This window comes from Cyprinodon tularosa, unplaced genomic scaffold (assembly GCF_016077235.1).
Source record: "Cyprinodon tularosa strain WSP-4 unplaced genomic scaffold, ASM1607723v1 ctg383, whole genome shotgun sequence".
Taxonomy (NCBI): Eukaryota; Metazoa; Chordata; class Actinopteri; order Cyprinodontiformes; family Cyprinodontidae; genus Cyprinodon; species Cyprinodon tularosa.
In genome coordinates, this window is record NW_024039100.1 from 334,610 (window position 1) to 350,118 (window position 15,509).

A 15,509-nucleotide genomic window follows, 5' to 3' on the forward strand; every position below is an offset into this window, starting at 1 on the left:
TTGTTATTGACACCAAAGCACAATCGGGGGTAGCTTGTTTTTTCCTCATGCGACGGTAATTAAGCACACGGCCATCGACTGCAGGACACAAAGGCAGACTACAGCGCCTGTTTCTCACAGTTAAACAAAGTGGCTCCCAAGCTGCAGAAAGGCTCATGTTTTGTTTACGCTGTTTTTCTTTACCAGCTCACTTATTATTTCAGGTATGATCCAGGTTCTTACCCGAGGTTTAAAAGGCTCATTCTTTTCACAAAGAGATTAGCCTACTTCCTGTTTTATTAGAGCCAAACTTAGGGCATGCCAGGAAAGCATTTCTTTATGTATTTGAATATATAGATATTTGATATTAATTAAAAAAAATAATAAAATTTGAATATTTAGATCAATTACTTCTATCATTTGTGATACATCAGTCATTGCAATGAAAATTATTATAGATTTTCTGTTCAGCCCATGCATCTGATTGTGTGAATCAGGGTTTTCAAAAACAAAAATATCACATTAATGATGTAGAGGTCTCAAAAACTCATATATCAAACATGATATTACTGTATTAGGTGTTAACGGCTTAAAAAAGCAGAAATCTACCGAAGACGTATCACTGACAGTAAAGAAATGGATAGTTCTGCACAAGATGAGAAAAATGGTGTAATTGCAATACTTGACATGTTTATATTTATCAATATTCTAACACTTTTGTCTTTTTTCTAGCCTTTCAGAATGTATCCATCAATTCTGGAGTTTTTAGCCACTAAAAACCTACATCAGTTTTGAGTATTAGGGTCAATTCATACAATTCGCTGAATATATAACTGGCTATTCATCTCATGATTCTGTGACCCTTTTAACGATTGTATCCCTTCAAATAAAGCATCCTGCTGTTCTTGTATGACTGTCATTATCAATTATATAATATTGTGGGGGTGATTACAATTCCATATAATGTGCACCTCTAGTCATTGTAGGATGTTCTAATTACTTACTCAGCTAGAAAAAAAATCTTTGCTTCCACCTTTTGTTTATTAGGTAAAAAAAGGTAAATTTTTGGTCTTTACCTAGTCAGTTAGCCGAGTAAATGTTTTCTAATGAAGAGCTGAATATATGATGGAGTATTCTTATTTAACATGTCTCTCTACAGTTCTAACCCTGACAAAGTCAGGTGTGCTCAATCCAAAGCTGGCTAGTTGGCTTTGAGGTTTAGCAGCTTAAGAGTTTTAAATTAATACCGCTAACTGTCTTAACATTATAAAGTCTGGCCAAATCCAGCTTCTCTGTATTCCTGTAATAAAACAAGGATTTTGCCTTCATAGAAGAAAAAAATCCAGAGGGGGAAAAAAAACATCTGCTGTAAACCTCAAAATTAAATTGCAAATGCTTTAGAAAATGCAATCAAATAAAATACTTTAAATTTGTCGTCAACAAAGATGCAGCAGTTCCTTTGACAGGATTTAAGGAGAACTAATCAGTGAGTAAATAATTTCTAACAGAAAAGCGGCCCTCATTTTTTTTCCAATTTAAATGCCTGTCAGTAGCTTCAGCTACTGAGTGGGTTTGTTTTTTTTGTTTTGCTTCGTTTTTCTCATTAGTAGTCCTCAGGTATGCATAGAGACATGTCTGGTTTCCTCAAAGTCAAACATGTCTGCCCTAAATCCTTCAACCTGAGCTAACATACATCAGCAGAACCCCTCTATTATGCAGTCAGCTTTGTTCAGCAGATACTGCTTTGTTTTTTTAGCATGGATGTTTTTTTTTATGTAGAATTCAGCACTAAACTTCAGGGCCAAGAGCCCACTTAAGGGCCAGGAACGATAAAAACCTGAATTTGACAAACTGGAGATGAATCTGCCACCAAAGTGTACTAAAACAGGAACACAAATGAGAGCCAAATCTCTTATAAATCTCTGGATTTTTGCTAAAATCTGCTCTTATTCTGATGCCCGAGATAATGAACCAATCGACAACCTAAACATTACTAGTTTAGCGTCAGCCATTTTTTATCCAGGTGAAAAGATTCAGAAACCTCTACAGTCTCATGTTGGTCAAGCTGCACCCTCATCATTTGTAATTTCCACATATTTTAACTAGGGATGCACGATATAATCGGCCCCCTATCGGCCTTAAAACTGAATATCGGACATCGGCCACCCCACCGATATTTAACCCGATATTTGATCAGCTTCTGAGATTCTAAAGTCTAAAAAATAAAAATACTACTACTTCTTCTTCCTCAAAAACTTATTTTTTTGAGGAAGACTTAAAAACTTCTAAAGACGAGGGAAAAAATATTGATACATTAAAATATCTCAATATCTTCATATGCTGATATATTGCCATTTAAAAAACACCATATTAATCTCTTTTACTAATGAAATATTGCTATATGTCATCGTTATGCTATGAAATCCCCCGAAAATTCACGAAATTTTGCCATATTTTTATATGTTGATATATTGACGCGGTATCGATCTATTTTACTAACAAAATCTCACAAGAATTTACAAAATATCACGAGAGTTTGTAACAGAACGATGAAATTTCACAAGATTTTGAAAGTAAAATAGATCGATGCCGTGTTTTGATATCAGCATATGAAAATATATTTCAGTATATTATTTTTCAAAGTGTCAGAAATGGATAACAAAACTGCTATTTTCAATGACTACTTATTTTTGTCCAGCTTTAACATCAGAATCGATATCGGTTATCAGCTACATGAGTTTTGAAATATCGGCATATCGGATATTGGCCAAAATCCCAATATCGTGCATCCCTAATTTTAACCATAATTTGATAATGCCTATGTTAAAGGTATTGTGGAGGCCATCTTTGCTATCAGTCGTAGCTGTCAGATAGCGATAGTCTATGGTGACAGCGGGTCTCTGTGACAGCAAATCCCACAATGTTTTGTGAGGAGAGCTCTTCGCACAAAGCATTCTGGGATATATCGGCTTCTTGTGAGGCCTTTCTTTTCTTCTCATACACTTCATAGACAGTTTTTCTTTTACGACCCTTAGCCATTTCCAAAGAACTGCGGTGAGAAAGGTGAGCTTCAATGACTGTCTGAAACTGTAGCTCCTCACACATATACGCTTGAAAGGTGCGTGCACAGATAAAGAGACACGTAACTGGGTGAGCTCGGACGGCCTTACGTAAACATATTACCAGAATGATTGACAATAAGGAGGACCACTTATTTAGATGATTCACTCGGAAATTAAAGATTGTCCTCTATATCTTTAATATTATTACCATTGTTGGACAGTAACAATAATAATAGTATCTGGGTTTTTCAAAATAGAGATAGTTTTACCTTGAGCACTTTTATAAGACGCTGAAACAGTTTGGCTCTTTATCTGTTGTAGAGATCAGATTTCTGCTGCCTTCAATGCAGGTTTATATTCGCTGCAGCGAAGCCAACTGAGAGGTACTGCAGTAACAACTGATTAACCAATTTATTTCCACCTTAAATTTGGAGAGCGATGAGGTTGAGATTCCAATGAACTTAATATGTCCTGTTTGCACAATTTAACATTCATCTGAAAGTCCTGTGGTCAGTCCACCCCAGTCAGAAGGATGGATAAGAAACTAATCACGTTTGTTTGTCCATCCATCCATCCATCCATCCATCCATCCATCCATCCATCCATCCATCCATCCATCCATCCATCCATCCATCCATCCATCCATCCATCCATCCATCCATCCATCCATCCATCCATCCATCCATCCATCCAGATAAAGAAAACTCTCACAGATGAAAAGGAGGTAAATTAAATCCAGTTGATCCAGAAACAAGGCAGAGCAGTCCGAAGGCTCATAGTGTAGAAGAAGTTGTCTTTCTGATGTTAGATGCTGCATCACCTTCTTAGGCAGCTCAGTGTGCTGGTGGGTCTTTTTTTTTGTAACTAATAATAACAGGGATATTCAGCCTGTGAAGGTTTACACTTTCTCTAAAACCACTAGTTTAATAAATATCAGGTCACATCTTTCTGTGAGGTTATTTGCTGGCCCTATAGAAGAGAAGCCTCCTACTGTATATTTCATAAGTGGTTCTGCAACACTTAAAGCCTGAGTTCAAAAGTCTGAATGTCACATTTCTAACAGGCATCAATAAAACTGGACAGAATCAGCAGAAATACTAAAGTCGTACAGAGAGGCTTATTAGAGGTTTACAACACCATAGAAAAAGAACATATAACAGAAAAAATGTCAACTTTTTACACAAAATGTGGCTACAACAATGTTACTCAACACAACGGTTAGTAAGATAGGATTTATCATTCGGGTTTAGAGTTGCTATTGATCTACCTGCAGCTGTGCCTTGCTAAACAAACAGCACCATGCCAGCTTCTATGGAGTGCTTAGCATTGCTCTGCTGTCACACCGACACGCTTTCTGCATGCAGTCTGAGCAGCCTGTCACTTTGTGACTCAGCAAAAGTCAAAGCCCCCTCCCTGCTCCTTCTCCTCTCACACTGGCAGCTTAAAAACAAAAAAACCCAGGGCGGTTCTGCTGAGGCCAATGAATCCAACACCGTCGGCGCCATCTGGGAGAGCCTCGATTTGTCCGGTGCCTCCCGTGCAAATAAGCAGGGTATGAATCTGGAAATCGATTGAGTTGTGACTTAAAGGAGGGCTGGGCTTCTAGGCTGCATGCTGTGAGGAAAAAGCAACGCAAGAGTGCGTGCTCACTTACACAAACAGCTCATGCAGCGAATATCTCGTCTACTACATTTGCATTGCAAGCATAACAAAACACAGAAGCACTAAAAGTAAAGAGTGAGCTCCAGACAACTGAAACAGCACCACACTTGGATTATGGGCATGCAGACACAGAGAGCATGCAAATGTGGAAAGAGGACTCACGGCACATTGTATGAAAGGCACAGACGTTAGTGAGAAAGACATAATCAGAGACATACTGTGGTTGATAGGGTGGTTGGGCGGCTGTTGTAGGTGTACCTACAGTAAACGGTAAAAAAAAAGTCTCCTTTGCTCATTCGTAGCAAATAAGGGATGAATATAGACACTTGATTAAACTGAGTGTAGATTTTCCTTGAGCATTAGTGCCCAAGATAGGAAGCTGCTTGAAGAGTTTCTACAGATTTGCATTCATTCCTTCAGGTCTTTACGTTTGTTGATACACCCACAGCAGATGTTCAAGCATGAAGGACCTGGTGACTTGCAAACATTGACCCCGATAATCCAAATAATTGTTCCAAGATTTCAACAGGGAAAACAACCAAAAAAAATAATAAGCAAGACAGGGAAGTTGGTACTCACAGGTAAGCTGCCTTGCCCTCCTCCATTTCTTTGCCCTTGCCACTGGTGGCCGTTTTCTTGCTGCAGAGCGTGCGCGTGATGCACATGAGCAGGCCGCAGTGACGCAGGAAGAAGCAGCTGACATCCACCAGCACCAGGAGGAGGAGAAGCGCTCCCAGGCCGAGGCCCACCACTGCTCCAAGCCCCATGCCGCTGAACAGGGATTCTGCTAAGGCAGGGAAGCACACACGGAGAGACACAAAACACAAGAACAATGCACCTGTTAGCAATTTCCCTTTGGACTGCACATCAACACCTCTAATACAACTTCTCATTCTATTCTGGACTATAGGTTGGGAGGTAAAAACCTCTTAGTTTACCCTTAATTTAAAGTTTTAGAGGTTATATCCGAGTTTTACTAATTGTAATCTTTAGGGTTAAAATGAATAATCTTTATTATTGAAAACCATTCCTGAGAAATCTAAAAAGATCTAAGATCCGAGACACCTTAAAGAAGCCCAACAAGTCTAAAAGTTTACAATACATGTTTTTCTATAACATGATAAAAATTCTGATGTCAGAGTCAGCTGAAGAGCAGCGCAGCTGGAGCCAGCAGGGAGTCACTGTGCTGCTGAAGGACAAGCCTTTTGGTCAGGTTCCTGCAGAACCAGGGCTGAAGGTCAGCCCCTCACTGTGCAACACCCCTATATTTTACAAAAAGGCTACAGCAGCACTGAAAGAGTGAAAACAGAGAAAAGCTGGGGAGCAGGCTCAGTCCAAAACTTTCTCAGAATAACTCCAAGGTCAATGAATTCTTTTGGAGCAGAGCTGGAGAGTTTCCAAACTAATCCGCGATTCTCAGTGGAGCCTGGAATAATCTTGAATATTAGCGTGAATCCCACAAAATCTCCTCCAAAACAAATCAATTTCTGCTTTACAAAGTTTCCGCTATTTGGGATTAAAGGTTCAAAAACTTGAATAAATAAGGAAAAAGGAGATTTGCAACGATCCGAAAATCTTTTTTCTTAGGAATTGAGGTCTTCTGATTTGTTTTAAAATCCAATAAAGCTTTTGGTGTTTCACACTGTATAAAAGAACCCATATGCTCTGCTCTGTGTACCCTTAGGCCTTGTATCTTCATTCAGCATTTTTGTGGCAGCCATACGCATCTCTGCAGGGGAGATGTAGTTTACATTTTCCAACTCCACTGCTCCACAGAGCATCATTAACATACTGATGTTTCAGACCCAATCCTTTTGGTGCCTCGCGTTTCACAGCTTGCAGCTAAACACAGGTTTATGTGGGGCAGAAATGTTACTTTTACAGTAAGGAAAACACACCGGTTTCAACAGCAGGCAGCAGCGTTTGCAAAGAATTGAAATAATGAAATAAAAAAATTAAGGCAGAACATTAAGGTGCTTCCCCCATAGGGGATGAATGAAAAGAGCTGGAGGCTTATGTGATCTTGGAGTAGAACAAACTGAACAGAATCGGAGAGGACGGCTGGAGGTCAGGCATGGCTATAAGTAATCACTGATTCCAGATAGAATGGTCCTACCTGTTCAGATAAAAATTTAAGTCCGACATGCTTACAATAGCTTTTCTCTGTATGCTGCTATAGGCTTAAGACACTAGAAAACAGGCTGACCTTTTTTATTCACAATTTTTTCTTACTACTCTATACATCTTTGCTGTCATTAAGTCTGTTTTATCATTTTAGGCCAGGCACATAAACTGCACGATATGTTCAATCTTTGTACTCAGCTAAAGATCAAACTCTAGGATGTAATTGCAGGGTTTAAAAATTTCAAAGCTCAGGATGTATGTTTTTAGACTGTATGGCCCAACGATCTGTGTTGCGAGATCGCGCAGGTCGGCCTTGTCAATCTGAAAGAAGAAGAACTCCCTTGTTTACATAAGTGCAGTGCATGGGGTTCTGCTAAATTGGCTCATAGATGCTCATAACTCTTAGCCTGATAAACCAGACTAAATGTGAGATTAAATGTGTAATTTAGTCTCGCCCCGATAAATGAGACATCGGAAGATTGTTGATGAGAACAACTCGTTGTTTTTCAAACCATGTCTGTGCCTATTGGCCAACGCTCTGACCAATGAGCGCAACTGACTGTGAAATAGTAAGCGCGACTGTTACTATCCAAAGAATTCTTGCACGACTGGAAAATTTCCTGAAAAGGGCAAAAAATTCGTTATGGAAAGTATTCCTGGGTGCCCCACTGAAACAGAGGCAATGAATGAACTATTGCCGCTTTTAAATTTGTATACTGGGTTTATGTTCTCTATCAAAAGTTCTCATGGCTTAGCCCTTGTTTGTAAAACTGCATCTCTTTCTAAGACTTTTATTACCCTTTAATTGATGCTAATATAGGAATGCCTGCTTTTCTGATGCTTTAAATCTGAGTGGTAGACTTTAAACTAAATGTTCCTAAATATGCTACCCCTTTTATTTTAAGGAAATAGATTTAATGCTTTGCTGATGACATTCATACCATACTATATTTATTTACATAGCATCTTAAAAGCAACAAATGGCTCAAATCAGGGCAATAATAAACAAAAATTAAAATAGCATCCACACAAAAATAAAAAGATTAATATAGCACCATAAAATCATTTGCAACTTGTTTCTGTGCAGCACTTCGTTATTGTTAAATGCTAAAACAAATACGGTTCATTTTGCATGTTTTAAATCTGAAGCTGACCACATGTTTCAATCTTATTAGAATAATCTGGACTGAATTTAATTAAGAACAAATTAGATTATCCTTAGTTAGATTTTTGCTTGTTTGTCCTGTAAAGTTCCTTTAAATGAATTAACTCTGAAAGGAGGCAAGGGTCAGTGGTGCAGAACTTTCCATGAACTTCCTGAATACTGATAACCCTTCCTCTCACAGATTACTTATTTGACAAAAAGGTGACCTCTGTGTTTGACTCCTCGACAAGACAGGAGGAGGCAGTATCTCCTTTTGAATGCCAACCCCAGAGGACTCGCTGTAAATTTCAAGGTCCAAACTAAAGCTTTACAGCCATTATTAATGCACAAAACAAGAACTACAAAAGGTCAAAATGTATGCAGCCTTGACAATTCAAGGAGAAATCCTATAAGTGCTTTACCTAACATGGTTTAATTTGCAACCATCAGTGGATTTCTTTTTTGAAAGGAGAAGAGTTCAATATAATTAACCCTGGAACATGAGGCTTTAGGCTTAAAGTATACAGAATTACAAAAGAGTCCCTTTGGCACATTGTCACAGTCTCAAAAACATTGTTTGTAACTGGTAAGGAAAGCAACAATAGAGATGAAATTACCAACACTTCGGGATCTAAATATGACACTTTATGCAAAGTAATCAGAGAAAATGATGATACGGTTTATAGCAAGTGTAAAAATGATCAAAAACAGATATGAGGGAAAAAGATTGACAAAATATTCCAAAAGCCACAAATGTTATTGTTTTGTTAGTCACATCGGCTATGTTCGAGTTAATTCAGAAAAACCTCTGTTAAAAGTTCATTATGGACCCAGTGTATGCTTTGTGCTGCATAACAGCACCTGAATTCTCCTCTAGCAGCGGTGGAAGTCTCAACCAAAATGACTCTCACGTCTGCGACTTTGTTCTCGACCTGCAGCCGAGGCTTCAGACAATAGAGCCTGGCAGCGATCCCAGGCTCTGAGAGACACAGACAGAGAACCTGGTGGCAAAGGGAGCTCTAATTAAAACTCTTCGCTTTCTCACAAAATGGAGCAACGTGGGATTTGCAACTTCAAAACTGGATCAATATCTTTTTTCATTGCCACAGGCTACTGTTTTCTGTCTCACCCTTTTGAAGGTTTATTTCAGCTAATTTGGCTGCTGAAGCTGCAGATTCGGGGGCAGTAAACAACACCTCAAGAGTTGCCCTCAAGCATTACCATTTTCCGAAGGAAAAAAAAAAAAAGAAATGCTGATCCTTCATCTGAGCCATACTTCACTCACTTTAATCCTCTGTCTGCTGTAGATTTAAGCTCTAACATTATTGCTGGCACTTTTTTTAGAACTCAAAGCCTGCATCTTCCTCCCTTCACCATCCTATACGTATCTTAAAAAAAGCATCCCATTTGATATGCTCTTGTTATACATCTATATCTAAAGCAAAATTTGCTTTTTTTTTTTTTATTAAAACACTTAAAAGATTAAAAAAAATTACTAAAACTTTTGCTTTTCTTTAAAAATAAAATAAAATCCATAAACATAAATTTTATGTTCAGCAGGATGGAGCTGGAGCTTGAACTTACATGTTATTTTGATGCCTTTTATAATATTTGTTTTCGATTTTGGGGGTCATTTGGAAAGAAAAACAAATTAGGGGCAGGGACGAGGTTAAAGAATAAAAGAACACTTTGGTTATTTAGGCTGTCGGTCCTTCAAAGGATTCAAAAGTAATAAAATAAAAGTAAATGCTTCGTGGCCATGAGGTAAATGTGAGAGGAGGGAAAAAAAAAACATAAAAACCTTCTTTTGGTTGTTTTGTTTTTTCCACAAAGGAATTCAGCCGTTTCTGATTGGTGTAAATATTTTCTGAAATATCTCCAATTTGTTTTCCTTTTTCTGTAAATAGGAGCTAAGGTCATAAAATACAGACACGCAGGTGAATCATAAAACATTAGGATATCTTTGAGGTTATTTGAGGTTTTCAACTCATTAAATGAAACAAATATAGTTTTGAATTTTCTTTAAATAAAGATTTTTTAAGTCAGTAAAGAAAAAAGGGAAAATAGAAGCTAAAACTTTGGGTAAATATGTGTTTAAAAGTTAAAGAAATGATTGGCATGCAACCCAGAGATGCATTACATTAAATGCAACATTGAATATTGCTGCTATGCTAATACCATAGAAATAATCTTATTTATTTTGCATTGATAATCCAATCATTAAGTTCCAGTAAGAATGTTCTGCAAAATGTTTAAATAAAAATATGTACAGATATCAGAGGCTTCATTTATGTCTTTTCCCTTTGAATAAAATATTGCAACTTCTGTCTCAGTTAACGCATTTTCCCCAGCAGTGCTACAAACGGTTGTGTAGAACATATTTCTATTTTAAATCTATCCACAGGGGGAGGTGGTTGTATCCACTCTGTTGCCTCTGTGGTAATATTTTTTCTAGCGTTTGGAACTGCAGCGTTGACCGGCCTGCAGCTCCGTCCCCTATTTCATGCTCTCTGGCCGGAGGTCATTCTGGTAGAAACATCCCGACCACACAGCCTGAACGCTTCCTCTTCCTGCCCTATTTAATCACATGTACATTTTGGACTCAAGGGAGGAATGAAAGAAACTCAATCTGGCAAACTAATGCCGGCTGAAGGCTGATTGTTGATTTCAAAAAGAGATAAATGGAACATTTTCCAGCGCTGTCAAATTTATTGGGCTGTCAATTTTCAATTTAGGCTCACAATGTAATTTCGCTTGTCTTCTGCCATCTATAATTTACACTTGAATTCATGACATAACCATAATAACCATCATTTTCTTCCATTCTGTTATTTCTTCTCATTTAGAGAAAAAATAAAAACCTGTTTTACTGAAAATGTCATGAAAAAAAAGAGCTTCTTTGTATTGTTGGCTGTGTTATAATGTCCAGAAATTCTCATTTTACCTTTATTATTAAGACATCTCTCTTTCTCTCATTGTTTTCTGTTTATGTTGCTTGTTAGCACAAACCAATTTCTTTCCTTCAGGGATCTAGATGTTTTAACCAGCTATGGGATTTAGTTACTTTTAATGTTAAACAGCAGTTAATGTCAAACAGGCTGCTCTGGTTTATGATCGATGGTTACAAAACAAAGCAGCAATTGTAAGGACAGCAATGCCTTGGTAGCTATTAAGAGAAGCTGCTATGTCTTTAAGTTTTGGACCAATTACTTCCTTAAGTGAACGGCCATTCAATGACCATCAAGTTCTTGAGGTTTGTAACCTCATTGGCTGGTTAATTAAAACACCTGTTAATCTTCTCGGTAACAGCAATAGCTGCTCAATGTTCAGTCCTGGAAACACCTCGTGGAGACAGCATGCTGGAGTTTAAACCAATGAAAATGGTAAAGAATAGGGTTTAAATCAACATTCATGGGAGAATGGGGAATAGAAGACTATGGGGAGAATACTGAGGGGCAGGACAGGGCAGGGCTTTGTCTCAATATCCATCCTAACCACTATATAAATGGTAAATTGGAAAATGGCCACAACATTCAGTCACTTATCCAAACACTCAAACACATGTGTGGCAAGCTACATTGTAGCCACAGCTGCCCTGGCCGTACAGCTGCCATACACTGGCCCCACCGGGCCCTCTGACCACCATTAGTAGACAATGAAATGACATGGAAAGTCAGAGCCGGGGCTTCAATCATCAATCCTTCGATTTCAGGGCAAACTCCAACATCCGACACCACTGTCGCCCGATATATAGTATAGCAGCCATTGAAGTAGCAGCCATTGAAAATGGCCCTTCCCAGTCAAACACCACCCATTGAATGAATTACAGGGTCTGACCAGAAGATGATGGTTCTCTTTAGATCTTAATGTCCATAAATCATGCAGAGAGAATATTTAAATGCAAAGATCGATGTTTGAAAAGGAATTGTAGAGGACCAGCCAAGGGAACCACATGGAAAGTGGGGAAATTTAGAATATTGATATCTACTACTGTAGATGAGCGTTTGAATGTCTGGGTGATAAAAAAAACAGAGTTCCCTATAAAGTCCACTCTATAGTCCCTGCTCTATATAGTGATTGAGTGATCAAGGGGTTAGGACAGACATTTGTACATAAAGACTCGATTGGAAAATGATGCCTGAAACCATTAGTCTTGATTTCAGCTTTAAGATACATAATAGGGTCAAAATTTGGTGTCAACACCATGAAAATATGGATCTATCCTGCCTTGTATTGATGATTCAGACTGGTGTCTATAGTACCTTACCAGTTCATGGTTTGGAGGAAACTTTCTTGGTAGAATTTGGCGTTTTAGCACTAATTTAAACATCAAAGCCTTCCTGAATATTGTTCCTAACCTTGTCCATCGCTTAATACCCACAGTCTACTCATTTCCTGATGGCTACTTCCAGCTGGATAATACACCATGTCACTGAGCTTAAATCATCTAAAGCTGCTTCCCTGCACATGAGGATAAGTTAACTGGTCTCCAATGACCTCCACAGTCATCATGACAGCCCCTTTAGGATGTGGTGGAACAGACACTGACGACAGGGGTGTTCAGCCAACCAATCTGCAGCCAGTGCACGATGTTGTCACGTCAGCCCAGATCAATATCTCTACTGAATGTTTGACACATTCTGTACTTTATACTTTGTAATGAATAAAGTTGGACACCCCTGCATTTTTTTTCCACTGTAGAAAAGCCAAATTACCTAATGGTATTTGTCAGGTATGTGATTAGAACGTCAGTTTAAGCCTCAATGTTTAGCTGGATCAATTAAGGTACTTCATAATACAATTAAACGTTATTTATAGCTCACTTTGAAAACAACACATTATGTAAAGTGCTGAACACTGATAAAAACTCATACAATACAGAAATGACCTCGCCAGGTACAGCTGCTAGACCTATGACCAACTAATAAAACATTAGACCATTAAAACAATAAACTGAAACTCAGAAAGAGTAAAAAAAAAAAAGTGTATTATGAGAAGATAAAAAAGACCCCTTGATTTGCAACAGCAGCTTATTTGAAACAGGTCTAGTGACCATTAGGTGCCGAAAGCAGTTCAGTATCAATCTACACTGGTAATGAACCAACCCAAAAAATTTTTTTTATTAACTAACAACTTTGATGAAGTAATTAGTTAATTAACCATATCTATATTTTCCAGGTGAATCGCTACAGATACACCAGATTTTTTTTTATAAAGCCTTATCTAATAAAACTACACCCATTTTTATACCTCAGTACCATTGAAATTAACTCATGGTTTTACATAATATATATTAAAGGGTAAAGCAGTGATCTGTATCTTTAATTACATACAAGGCTCCTAGATGGCTTTAGAAACAAACTGTCCTACACAAATAATCCAAACAAATTTTTATAAGAACATGAGTTCTGTATTAGTCCTCTTTATTAGTAGTATATTGTTGTAATGTTTAATGACTAATATATAATAACTGTACTATTGTTGTCAATTTTGGGTTAATAAACGAACTTTAATATGTCAAAATATGACATTCGAGATGATGGTATCACTGCTTCACACTCTTGTTTAGAGGAGAACTGCTTACACCAGAGGTGGTGAGGCCCCCCCTCTAGCTCTGTCACTGAACAGATTGGACAGATACTGAAAAAAATATACTTAAAAACAGATAAAATAACCTTTAAATCATTTTTAGAACAAAGTTGAATCCACTTTCATTAATGAAAACATTCCCCAAGATAATTGTGTTTCTCCAAGTGAGGGAGGAAAAGTTAATTAAGTGGGGATTTTATTTGACGGATTAAAGAAGGAAACATTAAAATAAATTTTTTAATGCTGTTATCATATGTATTCAATTCAGTTCAGTTTATTTATATAGCGCCAATTCACAACACATGTCATCTCAAGGCACTTTACATTCACATTTATGTATTTATTTAATTCAAGGGAAAAACCTATAAAAGGTCTGATAATAGAGAAGGAACTCACCCATATGTTCGGGACATGTTTTGTTTTTTGAGGAGGAGTCATTGCGAGGGTTTATCAAAACTAAAACTAAACTTTTTATGACCAGATTTCAACACTGCTCTTCAGAGTAAACCATCTTTGAAACAGGACAGCAATAAAAAGTTGAACATGGGATGATTTGTGATGTCTTTGTTGCTTCTGCATTTATCTTTTTTCCCCCCATTTTTCAAAGAAGAATGTTACTTTTCTACTTTCCTTTTTATTTCTCTCCCTCTCAGCTACTACTGAGAGCTGCATAATAGCTTTAAGGCAATTTTTTTAAATTGACAGTGTTCAAAGTAGTTTATTGCCCTTTTTATGTTAATTTAAATAGCCCCAGTTGCAGCTTTTTTTCAATGTTAGGAGGCAGTTTTTTTATTCATTAACTCACCCTGCTGCCTCTTCTTTCTACTCTTTCCTGCACTTGATTCTTAATGCCTTTTTATAAGGCGTAATGGAACAGAGGAGACACCCTCCCTCACCTGCGAAAGAGACTGGAGAGAGGTTCATCACCCTAGTAAGTAAATATCTTTGTCTTTTATTGTTTGTTTGGAATAAAAAGCTTTAAACATTTTAATTCTAAATATTAATTTTTTATGATGATATTCACAGACTTGGAAAAGTTTTCGGTGATGCACTTGGAGCCCTATGCGCAATGTGTTGGGGCTCCATTTCTCTTTCTGTTGTAAATGCTCAGGTGAAATTTTGGTGAATAAAGCAGTGTTAAATAAATGTATATACATATAATCCTAATGGTTTTCTTTATCTGAGAATAACTGGGTTTTAAACTACCATCGTCAGTTATTAAATATTAGGTATGGCAAGAAATCTACTGTTAAGAAATTGCTTAAAGCTCTGGAATGACCTTCCTCTGCACATTGGACTTCTTCTTGGACTGTTTTTAAATCTCTTGTGAAAACCTGCCTTTTCTCCTTGGCCTTTAACACCTAGCAAAAGAATGGGCTTTATTTTATTTTTCTATCATTTTTATCTTTTATTTTAAACAATTTTATTGATTTGATTGTGTGAATTTTATTTTTACCAATGTTTTAGCTGTTATGTTTTTTTAATCTGAACTGTTTTATTTATTTATATTTTTCTGGTTGTTTTTAGGTGCTTAACAAATAAATCTGGATTGGATTGGTCTAATGACCTTAGGGTTAGGAAAAATGTTTGAGTATAAAATCATGTCAAAATACACAAATTAAGCTATTCATCCATTTAAGCAACTTTACCCCTTATGTTTTCAAAAAGGCCTGAACATATTAAGGCCAGAATCTTTTTCTGGACAACAAAGACAAAAACCAGGATTTTTGGAATAATGTTTTTGGACAGGTCACTTTAAAGGTCATACAATGTTTTTGTTATTTATAATAAAAAGGATTTGTTAAAATAAAATAAAAATGATACACCCACAGAGCATCTAGAGGGGCACAGAATACAAGAAAAGACAATTCTACCGAAAAAAGTATAAAAAAATAAATATTTTTTGTACATTTTGATGCATCCAAAATGCAAAAAACATTTACACCTGG

At 37.1% G+C, this 15,509-nt stretch overlaps 1 protein-coding gene across 3 annotated transcripts in view; it reads right to left on the reverse strand.

The window, feature by feature from the left end:
* Positions 1-15,509, reverse strand: part of LOC119791181 (neural cell adhesion molecule 2-like) — a 486,158-nt gene that overhangs the window by 20,751 nt on the left and 449,898 nt on the right. The window contains exons 16-17 of one of the 3 annotated variants that reach the window (XM_038297130.1): positions 5,283-5,490; positions 4,922-4,961 (exon numbers count right to left, since the gene is read on the reverse strand). In XM_038297130.1, coding sequence (XP_038153058.1) covers positions 4,922-4,961; positions 5,283-5,490 — 248 coding nt within the window. The remainder of the gene's footprint in view (positions 1-4,921; positions 4,962-5,282; positions 5,491-15,509) is intronic. The other 2 variants (XM_038297129.1, XM_038297128.1) reach the window with 2 other exon arrangements.